Source organism: Sinohyriopsis cumingii, chromosome 15 (genome assembly GCF_028554795.1).
Source record: "Sinohyriopsis cumingii isolate HCF-2022 chromosome 15, ASM2855479v2, whole genome shotgun sequence".
Classification (NCBI taxonomy): Eukaryota; Metazoa; Mollusca; class Bivalvia; order Unionida; family Unionidae; genus Sinohyriopsis; species Sinohyriopsis cumingii.
Genome location: NC_142975.1, coordinates 132,724,138 through 132,748,503, shown reverse-complemented (window position 1 = coordinate 132,748,503; position 24,366 = coordinate 132,724,138). Strand labels below are relative to the sequence as shown.

The 24,366-nt window shown below is 35.4% G+C and overlaps 1 protein-coding gene across 2 annotated transcripts in view; it reads right to left on the bottom strand.

The window, feature by feature from the left end:
- The window catches only part of LOC149782797 (CD109 antigen-like), a 642,407-nt gene that overhangs the window by 55,152 nt on the left and 562,889 nt on the right, over window positions 1-24,366 (bottom strand). For both annotated transcript variants that reach the window (XM_089934311.1, XM_089934312.1), the window contains exons 22-24: window positions 22,630-22,744; window positions 10,343-10,456; window positions 9,150-9,212 (exon numbers count right to left, since the gene is read on the bottom strand). In XM_089934311.1, coding sequence (XP_089790437.1) covers window positions 9,150-9,212; window positions 10,343-10,456; window positions 22,630-22,744 — 292 coding nt within the window. The remainder of the gene's footprint in view (window positions 1-9,149; window positions 9,213-10,342; window positions 10,457-22,629; window positions 22,745-24,366) is intronic.

The following is a 24,366-nucleotide window of genomic DNA, read 5'->3' as shown; positions in this document are numbered from 1 at the left end:
TCTAACAGTTTATTCCAAGTAATACTTGCACCATGTAGTTAAAAATTATTTTTGGGAAACATTTCATGGGCTGAAGCTCATAATAAGCAGTGTGCTGTGATGAGATCACAAACAATGTCCCTATTATGTGTGTGAGAGATAATCATGATAAGCATGCTGTGACAATATCATAAACAATGTCCCAATTGTGTGAGAGGGACGACCATAATAAGCATGCTGTGATGATATCATAAACAATGTCACTATTATGTGAGAGGGGTGATCGTAATAAGGATGCTGTGATGATATCATAAACAATGTCCCTATTGTATGAGAGGGGTGATCATAATAAGGGTGTTGTGATGATATCATAAACAATGTCCCTATTGTGTGAGAGGGGTGATCATAATAAGGATGCTGTGATGATATCATAAACAATGTCCCTATTGTGTGAGAGGGGTGATCATAATAAGGATGCTGTGATGATATCATAAACAATGTCCCTATTGTGTGAAAGAGATGATCATAATAAGGTCGTTGTGATGATATCATAAACAATGTCCCTATTGTGTGAGAGGGGTGATCATAATAAGGATGCTGTGATGATATCATAAACAATGTCCCTATTGTGTGAGAGGGGTGATCATAATAAGGATGCTGTGATGATATCATAAACAATGTCCCTATTGTGTGAGAGGGGTGATCATAATAAGCACACTGTGATGATATCATAAACAATGTCCCTATTGTGTGAGAGGGGTGATCATAATAAGCACGCTGTGATGATATCATAAACAATGTCCCTATTGTATGAGAGGGGTGATCATAATAAGGGTGTTGTGATGATATCATAAACAATGTCCCTATTGTGTGAGAGGGGTGATCATAATAAGGACGCTGTGATGATATCATAAACAATGTCCCTATTGTGTGAGAAGGGTGATCATAATAAGGATGCTGTGATGATATCATAAACAATGTCCCTATTGTGTGAGAGGGGTGATCATAATAAGGATGCTGTGATGATATCATAAACAATGTCCCTATTGTGTGAAAGAGATGATCATAATAAGGTCGTTGTGATGATATCATAAACAATGTCCCTATTGTGTGAGAGGGGTGATCATAATAAGGATGCTGTGATGATATCATAAACAATGTCCCTATTGTGTGAGAGGGGTGATCATAATAAGGATGCTGTGATGATATCATAAACAATGTCCCTATTGTGTGAGAGGGGTGATCATAATAAGGATGCTGTGATGGTATCATAAACAATGTTTCTATTGTATGAGAGGGATGATCATAATAAGCACACTGTGATGATATCATAAACAATGTCCCTATTGTGTGAGAGGGGTGATCATAATAAGAACGCTGTGATGACATCATAAACGATGTCCCTATTGTGTGAGAGGGGTGATCATAATAAGGATGCTGTGATGATATCATAAACAATGTCCCTATTGTGTGAGAGGGGTGATCATAATAAGGATGCTGTGATGATATCATAAACAATGTCCCTATTGTGTGAAAGAGATGATCATAATAAGGTCGTTGTGATGATATCATAAACAATGTCCCTATTGTGTGAGAGGGGTGATCATAATAAGGATGCTGTGATGATATCATAAACAATGTCCCTATTGTGTGAGAGGGGTGATCATAATAAGGATGCTGTGATGATATCATAAACAATGTCCCTATTGTGTGAGAGGGGTGATCATAATAAGCACACTGTGATGATATCATAAACAATGTCCCTATTGTGTGAGAGGGGTGATCATAATAAGCACGCTGTGATGATATCATAAACAATGTCCCTATTGTATGAGAGGGGTGATCATAATAAGGGTGTTGTGATGATATCATAAACAATGTCCCTATTGTGTGAGAGGGGTGATCATAATAAGGACGCTGTGATGATATCATAAACAATGTCCCTATTGTGTGAGAAGGGTGATCATAATAAGGATGCTGTGATGATATCATAAACAATGTCCCTATTGTGTGAGAGGGGTGATCATAATAAGGATGCTGTGATGGTATCATAAACAATGTTTCTATTGTATGAGAGGGATGATCATAATAAGCACACTGTGATGATATCATAAACAATGTCCCTATTGTGTGAGAGGGGTGATCATAATAAGAACGCTGTGATGACATCATAAACGATGTCCCTATTGTGTGAGAGGGGTGATCATAATAAGGACGCTGTGATGATATCATAAACAATGTCCCAATTGTATGAGAGAATCATCATAATAAGCATGCTGTAATCATATCATAAACAATGTCCCTATTGTGTGAAAGAGATGATCATAATAAGGATGCTGTGATGATATCATAAACAATGTCCCTATTGTGTGAGAGGGGTGATCATAATAAGGATGCTGTGATGATATCATAAACAAAGTTTATATTGTATGAGAGGGATGATCATAATAAGCACACTGTGATGATATCATAAACAATGTCCCTATTATGTGTGTGAGAGAGATGATCATAATAAGCACACTGTGACAATATCATAAACAATGTCCCTATTGTGTGAGAGGAATGATCATAATAAGGATGCTGTGATCATATCACAAACAATGTCCCTATTGTGTGAGAGTGGTGATCATAATAAGGACGCTGTGATAATATCATAAACAATTTCCCTATTGTGTGAGAGGGGTGATCATAATAAGGATGCTGTGATGATATCATAAACAATTTCCCTATTGTGTGAGAGGGGTGATCATAATAAGGACGCTGTGATGATATCATAAACAATTTCCCTATTGTGTGAGAGGGGTGATCATAATAAGGACGCTGTGATGATATCATAAACAATGTCACTATTGTGTGAGAGGGGTGATCATAATAAGGACGCTGTGATGATATCATAAACAATGTCACTATTATGTATGTGAAAGAGACTATCATAATAAGCATGCTGTGATGATATCATAAACAATGTCCCTATTGTGTGAAAGAGATTATCATAATAAGCACGCTGTGATGATATCATAAACAATGTCACTATTATGTGTGTGAGACATGATCATGATAAGCATGCTGTGACAATATCATAAACAATGTCCCAATTGAGTGAGAGGGATGACCATAATAAGCATGCTGTGATGATATCATAAACAATGTCACTATTATGTATGTGAAAGAGACTATCATAATAAGCATGCTGTGACAATATCATAAACAATGTCCCTATTGTGTGAAAGAGATGATCATAATAAGGTCGTTGTGATGATATCATAAACAATGTCCCTATTGTGTGAGAGGGGTGATCATAATAAGGATGCTGTGATGATATCATAAACAATGTCCCTATTGTGTGAGAGGGGTGATCATAATAAGGATGCTGTGATGATATCGTAAACAATGTCCCTATTGTGTGAGAGGGGTGATCATAATAAGGATGCTGTGATGATATCATAAACAATGTCCCTATTGTGTGAGAGGGGTGATCATAATAAGGATGCTGTGATGATATCATAAACAATGTCCCTATTGTGTGAGAGGGGTGATCATAATAAGCACACTGTGATGATATCATAAACAATGTCCCTATTGTGTGAGAGGGGTGATCATAATAAGGATGCTGTGATGATATCATAAACAATGTCCCTATTGTGTGAGAGGGGTGATCATAATAAGGACGCTGTGATGATATCATAAACAATGTCCCTATTGTGTGAGAAGGGTGATCATAATAAGGATGCTGTGATGATATCATAAACAATGTCCCTATTGTGTGAGAGGGGTGATCATAATAAGGATGCTGTGATGGTATCATAAACAATGTTTCTATTGTATGAGAGGGATGATCATAATAAGCACACTGTGATGATATCATAAACAATGTCCCTATTGTGTGAGAGGGGTGATCATAATAAGAACGCTGTGATGATATCATAAACGATGTCCCTATTGTGTGAGAGGGGTGATCATAATAAGGACGCTGTGATGATATCATAAACAATGTCCCAATTGTATGAGAGAATCATCATAATAAGCATGCTGTAATCATATCATAAACAATGTCCCTATTGTGTGAAAGAGATGATCATAATAAGGATGCTGTGATGATATCATAAACAATGTCCCTATTGTGTGAGAGGGGTGATCATAATAAGGATGCTGTGATGATATCATAAACAAAGTTTATATTGTATGAGAGGGATGATCATAATAAGCACACTGTGATGATATCATAAACAATGTCCCTATTATGTGTGTGAGAGAGATGATCATAATAAGCACACTGTGACAATATCATAAACAATGTCCCTATTGTGTGAGAGGAATGATCATAATAAGGATGCTGTGATCATATCACAAACAATGTCCCTATTGTGTGAGAGTGGTGATCATAATAAGGACGCTGTGATAATATCATAAACAATTTCCCTATTGTGTGAGAGGGGTGATCATAATAAGGATGCTGTGATGATATCATAAACAAAGTTTATATTGTATGAGAGGGATGATCATAATAAGCACACTGTGATGATATCATAAACAATGTCCCTATTATGTGTGTGAGAGAGATGATCATAATAAGCACACTGTGACAATATCATAAACAATGTCCCTATTGTGTGAGAGGAATGATCATAATAAGGATGCTGTGATCATATCACAAACAATGTCCCTATTGTGTGAGAGTGGTGATCATAATAAGGACGCTGTGATAATATCATAAACAATTTCCCTATTGTGTGAGAGGGGTGATCATAATAAGGATGCTGTGATGATATCATAAACAATTTCCCTATTGTGTGAGAGGGGTGATCATAATAAGGACGCTATGATGATATCATAAACAATTTCCCTATTGTGTGAGAGGGGTGATCATAATAAGGACGCTGTGATGATATCATAAACAATGTCACTATTGTGTGAGAGGGGTGATCACAATAAGGACGCTGTGATGATATCATAAACAATGTCACTATTATGTATGTGAAAGAGACTATCATAATAAGCATGCTGTGATGATATCATAAACAATGTCCCTATTGTGTGAAAGAGATTATCATAATAAGCACGCTGTGATGATATCATAAACAATGTCACTATTATGTGTGTGAGACATGATCATGATAAGCATGCTGTGACAATATCATAAACAATGTCCCAATTGAGTGAGAGGGATGACCATAATAAGCACGCTGTGATGATATCATAAACAATGTCACTATTATGTATGTGAAAGAGACTATCATAATAAGCATGCTGTGACAATATCATAAACAATGTCCCTATTGTGTGAAAGAGATGATCATAATAAGGTTGTTGTGATGATATCATAAACAATGTCCCTATTGTGTGAGAGGGGTGATCATAATAAGGATGCTGTGATGATATCGTAAACAATGTCCCTATTGTGTGAGAGGGGTGATCATAATAAGGATGCTGTGATGATATCATAAACAATGTCCCTATTGTGTGAGAGGGGTGATCATAATAAGCACACTGTGATGATATCATAAACAATGTCCCTATTGTGTGAGAGGGGTGATCATAATAAGGATGCTGTGATGATATCATAAACAATGTCCCTATTGTGTGAGAGCGGTGATCATAATAAGGACGCTGTGATGATATCATAAACAATGTCCCTATTGTGTGAGAAGGGTGATCATAATAAGGATGCTGTGATGATATCATAAACAATGTCCCTATTGTGTGAGAGGGGTGATCATAATAAGGATGCTGTGATGGTATCATAAACAATGTTTCTATTGTATGAGAGGGATGATCATAATAAGCACACTGTGATGATATCATAAACAATGTCCCTATTGTGTGAGAGGGGTGATCATAATAAGAACGCTGTGATGATATCATAAACGATGTCCCTATTGTGTGAGAGGGGTGATCATAATAAGGACGCTGTGATGATATCATAAACAATGTCCCAATTGTATGAGAGAATCATCATAATAAGCATGCTGTAATCATATCATAAACAATGTCCCTATTGTGTGAAAGAGATGATCATAATAAGGATGCTGTGATATCATAAACAATGTCCCTATTGTGTGAGAGGGGTGATCATAATAAGGATGCTGTGATGATATCATAAACAAAGTTTATATTGTATGAGAGGGATGATCATAATAAGCACACTGTGATGATATCATAAACAATGTCCCTATTATGTGTGTGAGAGAGATGATCATAATAAGCACACTGTGACAATATCATAAACAATGTCCCTATTGTGTGAGAGGAATGATCATAATAAGGATGCTGTGATCATATCACAAACAATGTCCCTATTGTGTGAGAGTGGTGATCATAATAAGGACGCTGTGATAATATCATAAACAATTTCCCTATTGTGTGAGAGGGGTGATCATAATAAGGATGCTGTGATGATATCATAAACAATTTCCCTATTGTGTGAGAGGGGTGATCATAATAAGGACGCTATGATGATATCATAAACAATTTCCCTATTGTGTGAGAGGGGTGATCATAATAAGGACGCTGTGATGATATCATAAACAATGTCACTATTGTGTGAGAGGGGTGATCATAATAAGGACGCTGTGATGATATCATAAACAATGTCACTATTATGTATGTGAAAGAGACTATCATAATAAGCATGCTGTGATGATATCATAAACAATGTCCCTATTGTGTGAAAGAGATTATCATAATAAGCACGCTGTGATGATATCATAAACAATGTCACTATTATGTGTGTGAGACATGATCATGATAAGCATGCTGTGACAATATCATAAACAATGTCCCAATTGAGTGAGAGGGATGACCATAATAAGGACGCTGTGATGATATCATAAACAATGTCACTATTATGTATGTGAAAGAGACTATCATAATAAGCATGCTGTAATCATATCATAAACAATGTCCCTATTGTGTGAAAGAGATGATCATAATAAGGTCGTTGTGATGATATCATAAACAATGTCCCTATTGTGTGAGAGGGGTGATCATAATAAGGATGCTGTGATGATATCGTAAACAATGTCCCTATTGTGTGAGAGGGGTGATCATAATAAGGATGCTGTGATGATATCATAAACAATGTCCCTATTGTGTGAGAGGGGTGATCATAATAAGGATGCTGTGATGATATCATAAACAATGTCCCTATTGTGTGAGAGGGGTGATCATAATAAGCACACTGTGATGATATCATAAACAATGTCCCTATTGTGTGAGAGGGGTGATCATAATAAGCACGCTGTGATGATATCATAAATAATGTCCCTATTGTGTGAGAGGGGTGATCATAATAAGGACGCTGTGATGATATCATAAACAATGTCCCTATTGTGTGAGAAGGGTGATCATAATAAGGATGCTGTGATGATATCATAAACAATGTCCCTATTGTGTGAGAGGGGTGATCATAATAAGGATGCTGTGATGATATCATAAACAATGTTTCTATTGTATGAGAGGGATGATCATAATAAGCACACTGTGATGATATCATAAACAATGTCCCTATTGTGTGAGAAGGTTGATCATAATAAGGATACTGTGATGATATCATAAACAATGTCCCTATTGTGTGAGAGGGGTGATCATAATAAGGATGCTGTGATGATATCATAAACAATGTCCCTATTGTGTGAGAGGGATGATCATAATAAGGACACTGTGATGATATCATAAACAATGTCCCAATTGTATGAGAGAATCATCATAATAAGAATGCTGTAATCATATCATAAACAATGTCCCTATTGTGTGAAAGAGATGATCATAATAAGGATGCTGTGATGATATCATAAACAATGTCCCTATTGTGTGAGAGGGGTGATCATAATAAGGACACTGTGATGATATCATAAACAATGTCCCAATTGTATGAGAGAATCATCATAATAAGAATGCTGTAATCATATCATAAACAATGTCCCTATTGTGTGAAAGAGATGATCATAATAAGGATGCTGTGATGATATCATAAACAATGTCCCTATTGTGTGAGAGGGATGATCATAATAAGGACACTGTGATGATATCATAAACAATGTCCCAATTGTATGAGAGAATCATCATAATAAGAATGCTGTAATCATATCATAAACAATGTCCCTATTGTGTGAAAGAGATGATCATAATAAGGATGCTGTGATGATATCATAAACAATGTCCCTATTGTGTGAGAGGGGTGATCATAATAAGGACACTGTGATGATATCATAAACAATGTCCCAATTGTATGAGAGAATCATCATAATAAGAATGCTGTAATCATATCATAAACAATGTCCCTATTGTGTGAAAGAGATGATCATAATAAGGATGCTGTGATGATATCATAAACAATGTCCCTATTGTGTGAGAGGGGTGATCATAATAAGGATGCTGTGATGATATCATAAACAATGTTTCTATTGTATGAGAGGGATGATCATAATAAGCACACTGTGATGATATCATAAACAATGTCCCTATTGTGTGAGAGGGGTGATCATAATAAGGATGCTGTGATGATATCATAAACAATGTTCCTATTGTATGAGAGGGATGATCATAATAAGCACACTGTGATGATATCATAAACAATGTCCCTATTGTGTGAGGGATATGCTGTAAGTTCATTTTTACAAATTTATAATTCAAAGGTCACAGGTCTGATACATATCCTGGCCAGCCCCCGTTAGTTGCCTTAATGAGTTTATGTGAAAGACATTTAGTTTCCATTGCCTTGGCATAATCTAGTTAATAATATGTTGAAAGTGCCATTAAAAACCAATCAACACAACTACATATCTATTCATACTTGAAGAGTTATCTTTCTTTGTAGCTTTCCATCTTGGAGTCCATTGTATTTCCTAATATGTTTGCACTGCATTAAAGCATATGCAAGAATAGTTTCATTTTTGAGACTGTTATGTGGTAATGAGCCATCAGGCATACCAATTGGTTAGTTTGAAAGAAAAATCAAGATGTTGTATGTGATGTTGAAATGAAGTAATGTGTATTCTTAAGGGATATTTGCTGTTTTGACTGAAAAAATAGCTGTGCACTCATTAACAGTATTATGCAGAATTCATTACCATATATACTTACAAGTCAAGTCCATCTGCAAACTACACTGACCAGCACTTAAGGATCTCATATATATATAATATATATATATATATATAAATAAAACTTACTGTGATCTTCTGTTTTGGATTGTCCAATTCAAATTTAGTTGACAGTGTGATGGTTAAAGTAACCTATTGTGGGAAAAACAAAATCAACTATTAAAATAATATATATATATATATATATATATATATATATATATATATATATATATATATATATAATGATCTACATTAGTATTTTAAGTTATGAATTATAAAGATCAGTGAATTGATTGTAAATCTGCTAAACAGACTGCATGCATAACCTAGCATATATTTAGTAAAGAACAACAACTACATGCAAATGTGGTGAAAAATATTTAGTCATTGTATCTAGTGATGATGTGTGCTTGTTTAAAGCTTCATTTACAGTATCTGCTCTTGTAAAGTAAATTAAGAAGCACACAGAGAAATAGCTAAAACATTACATTCGCATGAGTAAACAATCTCTAAAAATGAAAATCCATTTGTCCATTCAGGCAAGTGCTAAAGATTTTTTTTGACTAGAATAAACTCAATCAGCTATCATAACAATATCACGATGATGTTAAAAACCTAAATCTGATTGTGTCTAATGTTGTTTTCGAAAATGTTTTCACATTTATTAATTAATGAACAGCACGAGCTAAGTATTTGGACATTTGTATCAGCTGAAGAGAAAAAAAAAAAGGAAAACAAACTTTGGGTAGAAAATATGGACTTTCAAAGTTGGAAATATTCTCTACAGAACATTCTTGAACACTTGTCAGCCCTGAATAAACACTCACCCATATCGTGAGTGAAAATTCATGCTACTGCTGGGAATTATGTATACCTGAGTAACATTCATTATATTCATCTCAAGATTTGAAAAAAAAGGAACTGCATAGTTAAGAACAAATCTATAAGATTGGCCCCTAATTAGCAAAAGCGTATTTTGTTAACAAGGTCTCTATAATTTCTTTGGGATTGGTTTTCAATTGCATTAAAAATACCAGACATTCATTTTGTAAATGATAAGAGAAACAGCCATAGCACATTTTTTTTCAAGATCGTAGAAATGGCAGCCACACTGGATGTCAGACTGACAAAGTTCTGATCAAAAATGAACTGAATCCTCTTGTGTATGTTGTGTTTTGTTGAAAATGTTTCCTCACTATGCTAAGTTTGAACTACAATTACTTTATTCACTGATATTTAGCACGTCTAAATCATATAAAAAATCAAATACAATACTGTACCTGAATATTCTCATCTAAATAGTTGAAAACCACAATTTTTAATTCAAAGGACTCTCCACGAATGATTGAATATGGCAGACTGGCTGACAAAAAGAAGGGTTGGAACACCACAAGCTGAAGAGGAAAAAAAACAACAGATGAGACAAAATATACGATCATAGCAAATAATGCACATGCATTCCAAATTAGAGATTTTAACATTTTTAGCTTAATAGAATGTTGAATGTAATGGCACATGTAATTACTCTTAAATTTGCAAGGAAGGATACTGGCATATAGTGAATGGCCAGAAAAATGAAAAGAATAAATCTGTAAATTTATGAGATAAAATGACTACAGAAAAACATTTTCAGTGCAACCACCATGAAAGAGACCAAACAGCAATTGTATTTCATTACTCCCTTCAATTCAATTTTCCTCTGAAACTAGACCACCCCCCTCCACCTCTAAATCTTGTTGAAAAAACAATTTTTGACACTGCAATATTTGCCAGTAACCTGTAGCCTGTAAAAGCAGTAATCACTCCTGATTTGCATAGCTTCATGCTTAATACTCATCCAGAAACTTAATACTCATCCAGGGGCTTAATATTCATCAAGCAACTTAATACTCATCCAGGAACTTAATACTCATCCAGGAGCTTAATGCTCATCCAGGAACTTAATACTCATCCAGGAGCTTAATACTCATCCAAGAACTTAATACTCATCCAGGAACTTAATACTCATCAAAGAACTTAATACTCATCCAGGAACTTAATACTCATCCAGGAACTTAATACTCATCCAGGACCTTAATACTCATCCAGGAACTTAATACTCACCCAGGAGCTTAATACTCATCCAGGAGCTTAATACTCATCCAGGAACTTAATACTCATCCAGGAATCTATAACTTATCATCAATTTGTTTAGAAAAATGTTATAGAGGCCATTCAAAATTATGGTGGTTAGACATAAACAACCACCATTCGACAAACAAAACTGTTGATTTCCTTGTTATATAGGAAAGTAAACTTTATTCTTCTTTCGGTGACAGTCTTTTCATGTTGATGGGTACAAACTTGAGAGGAGGGATCACACAATGGTAGTGGTATAATGTATTTTATTAATTCTTGTATCCAAGCATACCATACAGTATGGAAGAACTAGAATCTGAGCACCTAGAGCAGATTACTTAGGAAACGTAGGGATTAAATTGTTAATCTATAGTGTGTGCAGGCCCCCATCATTAAAAGAAAAGCTCTGTTTGGAAATTCTTGAAAAATCACTGACAAAAGTCTGGTAAAGTGTAAAAACCTTATATCATTGGTAACCTAATATTTGATATGCAGGACCTTTCTAAAATCTCAATGTCTATGTTATGTTTTTGTTGTTGTAGGGTTTAACACCATTTTTCAGCACACGATCGGCTATACACCGCTCCCTCGATAACTCGCGCACAACGGGGTCCAAAAACATCGACCGCACTATAAGCGAGGGCGCAAGTTACCGAGGGACCTATAAAAAAAACTAATAAAGAGATGGAGATCGACAGAGAGAGGCGAAAGGGGGGGGGGTTTCATTGTTAAATACTCATTTTATAATCGCGCTGAAAATAACTGAATAAATATTTCTTTATAAAGGTGTTGTTCGGTTTTCTTTATAAATTACCTTTAATTTCAGGATAAACTATCTTGAAAAGATCGTAAAAACAAACAGTATTCCACGAGGTATCAGTACTCTTAACGTGTATCGCTAAACCATTGTGTATTACGTCACTGCTTTTTGTGTTGATTTGGATACATTCTAGTTTTATTGTTTGTTCAAAATGAATCGAGTTTTCTTTTATCAAAAAAGATAACATTTATATCGAAAAACGACAACGTCGAAACTTGTGTTGCTCCAAAAAAATGTTCTGCTATCAGTAGATAGATAGATAGATAGATATAGATAGATAGATTTAGATAGATAGAGTAAAATGTAAAAAAATAAATTCACAAAGGTAAACCTTTACCAACCATGAATTTAATGGGTCTAAACGTCAGACATGTAAAAAAAAAAAAAAAAAAAAAAAAAAAAAATTTAAATACAAATACGTGAGTGAGAATACGACAATATTTACAGTTTTTGACACAGTTAACAAATATAAATTCACAGTTTGAGAAAATCTGTTAATTTTTTTTGTGTTGTCAGTTGATTTCTCTGCCGCCGAGCAAAATCTCGTAGGTTTCTCAACTGAATTATCTTCACAGAGTCAACATTTTGGGTCTCCAGCCACCGGATGGCAACATTAAAAGATTCTATCGCTTCCTGTGCAGAGGGGGGAGGTGGAGCAACATCTGAATCGGCTTCACTCTCGACACTAGGGGTGCTCCAATTGGAATCGTCTTCCAATGCGACTCTGTTTGTTACAGAATGTACAATCTGTTCTTCTGTCATGTACTCAGCTGTGGGACAGTCATTGTCAGCACATAACCACCCCTCCACATCGTCGCGATTAATATCCATCTGAGCACCATGGGTCTGTATAAATTTCTCCCAAACAGCCTCTGCCTGAACGACATCCGTTTCGCTGAAACCTTCAAAGTCGCTCTCGTCATCACTGTCTTGGTCAGTGTCTTGCTTTATGTCAAAGGCAGCTCCAAGACCCTTCATCCAGCACCCCTCTATTATCTTAGGTGTGATCAATCTCCATGCTTGACCACCCATGAAAACAGTCTCCTTCAAACTCACACTCTTGAGAAAGGTTGTAACACCTTCTCCACTGTCCAGCATGGACTGTATTAACAGCCGACGGTAATTTTGTTTAAAAGTGCTTATAATTCCCTGGTCTAGTGGCTGGATTAATGATGTTGTGTTTTTAGGGAGATATTCCACCCGGATCTTTCCGTCGCTTGTTTGTAGTGAATCAGCAGGGGGGTGTGCTGGGCAATTGTCTAATAGCAGTAGAGCTTTCTCCTCTAAGCCCCTGGATCGCAGGTGGTTTCTGACGGCAGGGACAAACATCTTAGAAAACCACTCCGTAAATATTGTTGCAGTCATCCATGCATTTCCACTATTTCTATACACAAATGGAAGGCTGTCCATATTCATGTGATGAAAACAACGGGGAGACTTGTATTTGCCAACACATAATGGTTTCATTTTATGTGTGCCAGTTTTGTTAACACAAAATAAAAGTGTTACTCTCTCTTTGTTCAGCTTGAAACCCTCCTTTTTGTGTATATCATCTCTGGTAGCTAGAGTTTTGTCTGGCATCATCCGATAGCATAGACCAGCCTCATCACAATTATAAACTTGGTCGTCTGTGTATCCATCACGGGTCAGTATGTCTCGGAGTTGGTTGGGATAACTAGATGCGGCCGCCTGATTTGCTGAGCGTATCTCTCCCGACAAAGAATTTTGTTTTATTCCATGTCGGCGCTGGAATCTCCAAAGCCATCCATGGCTTGCCATGAAATCTGAATCATTATCCATAGTTTTGGCCATTTTCTCTGCCTGGGCCTTGAGAATTGTTCCCGAAATCGGAACACCTTGTTCACGTTGCTGTGTGAACCAGGTGTACACAGCATCATCTAATTCTGTGTCGTTTGCAGTGCGTGCCCGTTTCCGTTTAAATCCATCATCAGAATCAACTTCATGCAAATAATCCCGAAATTTCTGCTCATCCTTGAGCCAACCTCTGAGTGTCGACTCGGCAAGTTTAAGTTCACTACAAACTTTTGATCTTGATTCACCATTACGAACTCTCTCTATGACAGTAAGCTTTTCATACACCGAGTACGCCTTTCGCTTGATTCCCTTGCTCTCCATGATCACATTTACAAATGATTAGGATACATTACTGATTAATATATACTTTAATGACAATAAGTACATACTATTTGAAACCATGTTCGATTGGTCCAATTAAATTGATTGATGTTGAGACACGATATTGACCACAAGAGTTTATGCATGTAGGATTTGCATCCCTTTGAACTTTTGTATTGTACGTCTTTTATCTGATTTGATACAAAAGACCGACTTAACGTGATAAAACAAAGCAGGTCTATTTTAATTGATTTTTATAATGCAACAAACACTTCTCCAAGTCGTCGATCAAAACGCAGCCGGCACTTAATTAGGTTCTCACATATGTGCTCGCGGGCATCGATGTGACGGTCAATTGACTCTTTTCATGTTTGAATAGAAGAGAACATGCAACGATTATACTGCTTACACTGCAACACAATGAAAAGATTAAAACACTAATTTTCCCTGACAAGACATATTTAATTAGTGTTCATTTCATTCAGTGTTGCCACCTGTTAGCATTTACTATAATTCATTGATGGCTGTTTCGCCATATACATATACATTATTATTATTTACAGTGAACTGAGAAAATATTTTTTCCGATAAAATCTAACAAGATATGTGATTCCTTATTAAAACCTGAAAATTTCACGATGTTGATTCTAACTTTTCGGGCACTAACCGCCATTTTCGACGATAAAACGGGCGATATATCAAGGTTTCATTCACCAGTTCTGATCACGATTTTCTTCATTTTTAAAAAATATACTTCTTTTTTAAAAAAAACGGGATCCACGCCGGACACCGCGTTATAAGCGGGTTCGCGAGTTATCAGGGCGCGAGTTATCGAGGGAGCGGTGTACATGGCGGCCAGTATTAATGGTGGAGGAAGAACCTGGGAAAACCCCAGAAAGAACCACCGACATACGAGAAGCTACTGGCAAGCTTCCTCACGTACCCACATTATCAATGTCTATGTGAAATATGTATATATAAAAATCTGGCACCATTAATTTGAGAACTTACATGAAGTAATCCATCTTATGTTGATCTTACACTTACAAATAAACAAAGCCAAAGTACTAATACCTTAAATGTGAATACTCATATTTGTGATTTTCATAATATGGTTTTTATTCAGTTAAGAGACACTGTGTATTTTTACCTTCCCCACAAAAAACCCATTGTATAGAAGTAAAAGAAAAAGATTTTGATGCGATGGACTTTGTAAATGAGTTACAAAATGCTATGCTATGTTTGTATGTCTTGCAAATCATGCTTGTTTTAATGATTATTGTTTTATGTAATGTCAGTAAAAAGCTCATTAAAGCTTATATTGAATTGTTTTAAATCATGCTGACCTTGAATAAATCTCAACGTATTTTACCTTATTTCCTAATTAATCTGACAATATCTGTGTTGCCTGTTTTTTTAACATTGCTGTGGGAAAGACCAATAGGTTAATTGAAATAGGTGATTTACACAATGTGGGACAACTTATTTCATTTGAACTTAGGTATTCTGACTGATGAAGTCATCTTTGGAAAAGATTATTGGCTAGTTCATGATCAGGGGCAAGGTTTCTTAAACTATTATTGTACTCCATGTTACAAAAGACAGATATTCCCTCTTGTTGTTCTACACTGGAAAGCATGATCATAAATTACAGTAGCGAAGGACACATATTCCCTCTTGTCGTTCTACACTGGAAAGCATGATCATAAATTACAGTAGTGAAGGACACATATTCCCTCTTCTTGTTCTACACTGGAATGCATGATCGTACATTACAGTAGTGAAGGACACATATTATCTATTGTTGTTCTACACTGGAATGCATGATCATACATTACAGTAGTGAAGGACACATATTCTATATTTTTGTTCTACACTGGAATGCATGATCATACATTACAGTAGTGCAGGACACATATTACCTATTGTGCTACACTGGAAAGCATGATCGAACATTACAGTAGTGAAGGACATATTCCCTCTTGTTGTTCTACACTGGAAAGCATGATCATACATTACAGTAGTGAAGGACACATATTACCTATTGTTCTACACTGGAAAGCACGATCGAACATTACAGTAGTGAAGGACATATTCCCTCTTGTTGTTCTACACTGGAAAGCATGATCATACATTACAGTAGTGAAGGACACATATTCCCTATTGTTGTTCTACACTGTAAAGCACAATCATACATGTAGGAATATTAGAAAGGCATATTCCACAGTCTGTGATAGCAAACTGCATTACATAATTGATCATGGCAGAACATTTCTCAATCTGGAAGAGATTTTCTGTCATAATCTGACTTAAAACAATGAAAGTAAACTTGTTTTGATGCTGTTTACAAAATATACATTGCTATATATTTTGAAGAACTGAATAGTTCTCAATGTTGAGCATAACTATTCTTAATTTCCATGTGATGTTATAAGTAATCAGCAATACATATAGAAACATGTGGGACTCTTTGTCTTGTGGAAGGGGGGGGGGAATCACCACCATTATTTGTTGCAAGACACATCTCCTGCCAAATGGAGCTCTTGAAATTAATAACAGTTCAAGAACTTTAGGAACTATTCTTGAACTGAACATGAAATGTTATTGAAATTGTCTTTCGGCTGTCCATGAAATTCAGTTCTTGAACTGTTTATGAACAACTTAAAAAAAAAATGAAGTAATATTCAAGAACAATAATATGTCATGAGAGTTAAAAAAACTGTTCTTGAATCCTTCATGAATGTATCAAGAACAGTTAATGTATTAAAATGAATCGAAATAGTTCATAACAACTATTCAATATTTCTTGAAATAATTCTGGAACATGTCAAGAACAGTTACTTAACTAAAAAAAGAAAGGCAATTAAAATACCTAAAAAGATTATGATAATAGTGGGAAGTAAATTAGAAATAGTTTAATCACACAAAAGTTGCAGTTGAAACAAATGAAAACTAAATAAAAATGTCACATGAATTTGAGTTGGAATTCAGCATGATTCAGTGAAAGAGATTACTAGTATTTCTGTTCTAACTTTATCTGCCACCTGCAAGCTAAATCTGTTTTCAGTATTATTTAAAATGAAACTAGGCAATTATAAAATGAAAAAAATGTCTGAAAAAGTTTAAATGTATACCCTTACTGCTTGCAAGATTTGGGTTAAAATATTATTTATTAACAAATTGGACAATATAAATTTAAGGACACCCAGGGTTAATTGTATTCATATTTTGACCATGGACATCAATTTATAAATCTTTAATATCTGTAGTTTTACACATGTATACATTACTGTGTATGACAATGCTGAACTGATACAATTTTAATTGATCAGAAATTGACAAATTAATACATGCTTCACATTGGGAAGCCAACGCTTACTAAGAATGTAAATTTTTATGCAAAAAAGCAGGATATTTCATTCTGATGTGAAGCATTTACTGCAAATCAAACATTATTTTCTTTCTACTGTTCTTTCAAATTTATTTGTTTTGCTGCTGGAGCAGATTACATTACATCTTCATCAGCCATGCCATATTTTACTATCAAAATGAAAGTGATGCTTGAACAGCACAGCTAATGAGCTATATTGGTTATCACTAAATATCTAGGTGAATTATTTTGTTATAATATTTTCTTGACAAATTATGAAACAAATATTTGTTTGCGTCTCTTTCACTATTTTCCATTTTTCAAGCTTTATAAAATTGAAACTGACAGAGTCTTTCCAGTGTATAACAATAAGATATAGTTCACTGTGAATCTGATGTAATGAAGCAGTTGTTGTTGTTGTAGGGTTTAACGCCATTTTTCAGCACACGATAGGCTATACATGGCGGCCAGTATTAATGGTGGAGGAAGAACCCGGGAAAACCCCAGGAAAGAACCACTGACCCACAAGAAGCTACTGGCAAGCTTTCTCACATACCCACATTGGCCGAATCTAAGACTCGAACCCACACAGACAGAGGTGAGATGGCAGTGATCCGCAACGGAAAGAGCTTTAGACCACTTGGCCACTTGGGGCCCCCTAATGAAGCAGTATTAACATTTACAACACTGAGGTCATAAATTAATTTCATTCCAAAACCAAGTTTGCTGTTGATTATGCATAACATAATAAGAAATGCATCAGCTATTGTGATATTTTGTGAATTTATCATTATTCTATCTCTATGTGATCACAGGACAGTTTAACAAATAGAACTTTTTTGACATGCATAGAAATTCTAAAACATCTTTCTCAAGGTCAGTATATATATATCATTAGGGTATATTTGCATGTACTTAAGACTGCCATGAAGATTATAAAACTTAATATTCATATGTGATACTAGGACTTTCTTGGTTGCTACAGAGATGCCAGAATAGAGCTATCTGCATTATTCTACTTCAGTGAGCAATACTTGCATACTTTTATGTTTCAAGTCCATTGTTACTTGCACAGTTGCTACCCTTTAGCCAGTTGCACCATTGTACATTTCTTTAGTTTATTTGTATTCTTCTTTCCTGTTCTACAAATACCTCTGTAGTTGCACATTGATTGGTACATTCAGTTCCATGTTTAGCTGCACATAAATTGGTATTTGTAGTTCCATAGTTGCACATTGATTGATATATGCAGTTCCATAGTTGCCCATTGATTGCTATATGTAGTTCCATAATTAGTTGCACATTAATTGGTATATGCAGTTCCATAGTTAGTTGCACATTGATTGGTATATACAGTTCCACAATTATTTGCACATTAATTAGTATCTGTAGTTACATAGTTGCCCACTGATTGCTATATGTAGTTCCATAGTTAGTTGCACATTGATTGCTATATATAGTTCTATAGTTAGTTGCACACTGATTGGTATATGCAGTTCCATATTTAGTTGCACACTGATTGGTATATGCAGTTCCATAGTTAGTTGCACTGGTTTAGTGCCTTAACCAGTGACACCACACTTCTACAGCTCCTTAGTGGGTTACTGCAAGTCATATATTTAAGTGGCTCTCCACAGTCAGTTGCATGCTACAAGTTAATGTCACTGTAGCAACTCCATAGTTCAGTTGCATACTACAAGTTAATGTCACTGCAACAACTCCATAGTTGCATGCTGCAAGTTAATGTCAATGTAGCAACTCCATAGTTAGTTGCATGATACAAGTTAATGTCACTGTAGCAACTCCATAGTTGCATGCTACAAGTTAATAACACTTTATCAACTCCATAGTCAGTTGCATGCTACAAGTTAATGTCACAGAAGCAACTTCATAGTTAGTTGCATGCTATGAGTTAATGTCATTGTAGCAGCTCCAAATTTAGTTGCATGCTACAAGTTAATGTCACTGTAGCAACTCCATAGTTGCATGCTACAGGTTAATAACACTGTATCAACTCCATAGTTAGTTGCATGCTACAAGTTAATGTCACTGTAGCAACTCGAGTTAGTTGCATATGAGTTAATGTCACTGTATCAACTCCATAGTTAGTTGCATACCATGAGTTAATATCACTGTAGCAACTCCATAGTTAGTTGCATGCTACAAATTAATGTCACTGTAGCAACTCCATAGTTAGTTGCATACCACGAGATAATGTCACTGTATCAACTCCATAGTTAGTTGCATACCATGAGTTTATATCACTGTAGCAACTCCATAGTTAGTTGCATGCTACAAGTTAATGTCACTGTAGCAACTCCATAGTTAGTTGCATACCATGAGTTAATGTCACTGTATCAACTCCATAGTTAGTTGCATACCATGAGTTATATCACTGTAGCAACTCCATAGTTAGTTGCATGCTACAAGTTAATGTCACTGTAGCAACTCCATACTTTAGTTGCACTTGTGCAGCTAATTACACACATGTATCACACTCTACCTCTGCAATCCTTAGTCTATTTTCACGTTACATTTTTTGTATATTTAACAAGCTGCATGCATCATGCCATTTATGTTTTGTGTGCCAAATATACTGTATAACATTTAATAAGCACAGGTATAGGGGCAGCATATAATGGTAAGTCAGAGAAATGGGCACAAACAATAAGCACAGATATAGAGGCAGCATATAATGGTAAGTCAGAGAAATTGGCACAAACAATAAGCACAGGTATAGAGGCAGCATATAATGGTAAGTCAGAGAAATGGGCACAAACAATAAGCACAGGTATAGAGGCAGCATATAATGGTAAGTCAGAGAAATTGGCACAAACAATAAGCACAGGTATAGAGGCAGCATATAATGGTAAGTCAGAGAAATTGGCACAAACAATAAGCACAGGTATAGAGGCAGCATATAATGGTAAGTCAGAGAAATTGGCACAAACAATAAGCACAGGTATAGAGGCAGCATATAATGGTAAGTCAGAGAAATTGGCACAAACAATAAGCACAGGTATAGAGGCAGCATATAATGGTAAGTCAGAGAAATGGGCACAAGTAATCATACATTGATAAGCATAAAGACTTTCCTGTACCTGTATCAGGCATGCAACACATATGAGAAGGGAATTATTTGCTTGTGAATTTGTTAACAAAAGATTGGTTTTCTAAATTAATTATTTTGACAAACATGAACTGCTTTATAAAATATCAACGAAACTATTTACTGTATACACTTGTTTATAAGCTGAGTCCAAATGCAAATCGCAGACTCAGATTTGCTGGTGCATCATGCAATTGCAAATCACCATCTTTGTTGTTCAGAGCTGGACTTTATTTGGAGAAAAAGAAAAAGTGACATAATGGCAGTGATATTTAAAATATTTACATTATAAAGTCAATATTTATTCTTCATCACTGGAAGAATCCTAAAATATCTTTTAGGAATATAAATTTATGATGAAATAGAAAAATAGTCACAATTTTTCTCCCTACTTTGTATTAATTCCTTGGAAAGTTGCATTAAATTCTTATTGGAAAATTTGCATTTGTCCCAACAACTGAAAACATATATTTTGTTTCTTTTGTTTGGGGAAGAGGCAGAATAAGAGAGAAATCATCATTCTTATGAATGTGCAGGGACATAAAACACCTCAGGGGCCACAAATGGGGTAAAACCAAATACCTCTGGCTTTATACTGTTTATACTACCTGATAAGGAATTTTCTCAAGAGTCTTTCAATGCACATGCAAAAGTTTTAATATACAGGTTGATCTGGAAGATGGTTCCTAAAATGGCCATCAAATGTGTCCTGAAGTTAAGTGTGGACTTCATGATGAGCATCATACTTATCTATATATAATGTACATCCAATTGCTGATCGCATAGACCATGATCTTCTGTCCCATAATGCACTGGCAGATCAGGGTCCAAGCTGTTTGCTTGAAATCACAAGTAAAATGAACAATAGGACTTTTGATCAGCCAGCACATAGTGTCATGGACTATCTGAATCTATGCTATTCCCAATGTGGCTCAAGTAAATAGTAATAAAAAATACTTGTGATAATCTTTATCATTGCTTGATACAAGCTATCCTATATGTCATAACAGGCAATCAATGGAGCCAGGTACAATAGTGGCTTGGTGGTTACTGTGCTGGAATCTTGATAAAATGGGAGTGAGTTTGAACCCCACCACTGGATTTAGCCATAGTCTGAAGTGTTCATTGCTGAAATATATAATGTGAGGAACAATGGCCCCTACCTGAATCATAGAAATGATTTAGGGGTCGCAAATACCTTTCCATTTCTTGATGATTCCAGAAATTCAAACACATATACAAGATAGTTTTCTGGAGCTGACCTTGTCCATTTTATAACTACGTCCACTGTTCAAGGTTATTTTAGTGGACAATGAAACTGAAGCAAATTGTATTCAACAATGTCTGATTCAAACTATATAATGCTGGGACATGCAGTTAATATCCATAAACCATATAATTATTATAGTCTCTTTTTTTGGACAGCCTTCCATGCTGGGATTTGCATTCCTCATGCTCAACAGCCATTCACCTCTAGAATTAGTATGGACACAGTTCAACATGCTTTTCTCCATTTAAGCTTTTTTGGAAATAAATACACTAGTGTTTTCTTTGCTGAAGGTTTCATTGTCTCTTCATTTACATTTTATATGAATGATCATCGAAGATGTGCTCCCAAATAAAGTGCCCAAAAATAATGAAAATCAGTAGGGCGTTTCTGTCAGCCAATGAGAATGATTATCTTGTGTTTTTCTGGCAATGAGAGCACTCTAATTGATAAACATGTAGTACACTCAATTCCGTTTGAAATTAACTACAATGATCTTTTATCTTTATTTTGGGGTGGGGGGGTATGAGCCCTATTGGCACCATGTAGGAAACTTTCTTGTGCCAAAGATGAAAAGTAAGGGTCACTGGTGAATGGGTACAGCATAAAATGGAGCATGCTGGGTTGTCTACCATGAAGTTAGACACTTTATGCTAACTGCCTCAGTACTAGATAATCTACTTGTGTTGCTGTTCCATAAAACACCAAACCAAACCTTGGTACAAGATTTTTATGCAAGATACATACTTCTGTGCTTGATGCAATTCCCAGTCCTTTAGTATTTGAGACAGCAAAGGCTCCAATATTCCATTTGGTAATAGTGTCTGGGACAATGTACTCCATACTGTAAATACCTTCAGAACTGAAAAATCAAACAAAAAGTCTAAGGGAAACACTGTATGACATATTTATTTACTGTCTCAAAGTGATCACACACACAATGCAAACACAATGGAGAACTAAGCACATACTCATACTTACCCATAATGCTTGAGTGTTTGCTTCTGCGTGATTTACACATTAAAAGGGCAACTACGCAAAATTTACATCAAATCTGCACTTTTGTCCACAGCTAAAGAAGACCATCTGCATTTCTAAAATCTAATAAGGAAATCAGCAGAGATACATGTAACAAACAAATCAAGGTATCTTCAGTTCTGGTGGTACTTTCATAAGATGTTTATCAGCTTGTAACATTTTGAATAACCATGAGTATTTTGAGGACAAATATTAAAGTTGAAACCCCAAATATGGCCTTTTTTTCAATAAAAAAATTGTACAATGTACATTTGATAGCAGGAAATTTTTTCATAATGTGGACAATTCTGTATTTGTGGTCAGGCTGTATTGACACTGTAACTACCTAACTCTGGTGTATTACATTTATGGGTGGTGTAATGCAGCTTGGTCTACATTTCACATTACTCCATTGTGATAATAAGCCAAGCCCTAAAGGGAAAATGGGATAGCCCCTTAGTGGTCACATGGATTTCAATAATCAATCATTTTATAAGAACAGTTTGTTTTTTTTGGAGCCATTGAACTATGGAATTCCATACCACCCTATATAAAATAAGCTGACTCATTCCAGGCTTTTAAAATGTTTTTTAGCCAATGTCTACAGAAATAATCTTTTGTATGATTTTGTTTAATTCAGTACAACTACTCTTTAAAATATTGTTATATTACACTTTGTATGACTCCTGTATACTAATATTTGTATGACTCCTGTATACTACTATTTGTATGAATCCTGTATACTACTATTTGTATGAATCCTGTATACTAATATTTGTATGACTCCTGTATACAACTATTTGCATGACTCCTGTATACTACTATTTGTATGAATCCTGTATCTTACTGTTTGTATAAATCCTGTATATTACACTTTGTATCAATCCTGTATACTACTATTTGTATGAATCCTGTATACTACTATTTGTATGAATCCTGTATGTGCTCATCCATTAAGCCTCATGCATATTGTATTGTAGCAGTAGATCAATTATCTAGTTTTTAATAGCATTTGTTTTCTAAAGACACCTGATCTTGTAAAATTGTGTCTATGTGCACTCTGATATGGATTCTGACATTGGTTGCATATCACTTACAGGTGAAAATTGGCTATTCTGTGGCTTCATATACTTGCCTCAGCTGTGTTTCAGTAAACTGTATCAGGTGGGTCTTCCCACTAATTAACTTGTCTGGATACTGACATGCTTCCATTCACTCATTTATTTTCATTACTAGTTTTCAAGTGGGTCTTCCTGCTTGACTCTACCAATTATCAAGTTGATAGCAGATCTTGAGTGTGTCAACTAATACCACTAAGCATGCTAGAATGACTAGTTTTCAAGCGGATCTTCACAATTTACAGGTTATCAAGCTGATCACAGTTGGTATACTAACTCAATTCTACAATTGCTATAATTACTAGTTATCAAACATGTTTACCTGCTTGACTCTACCAGTTATGAAGTT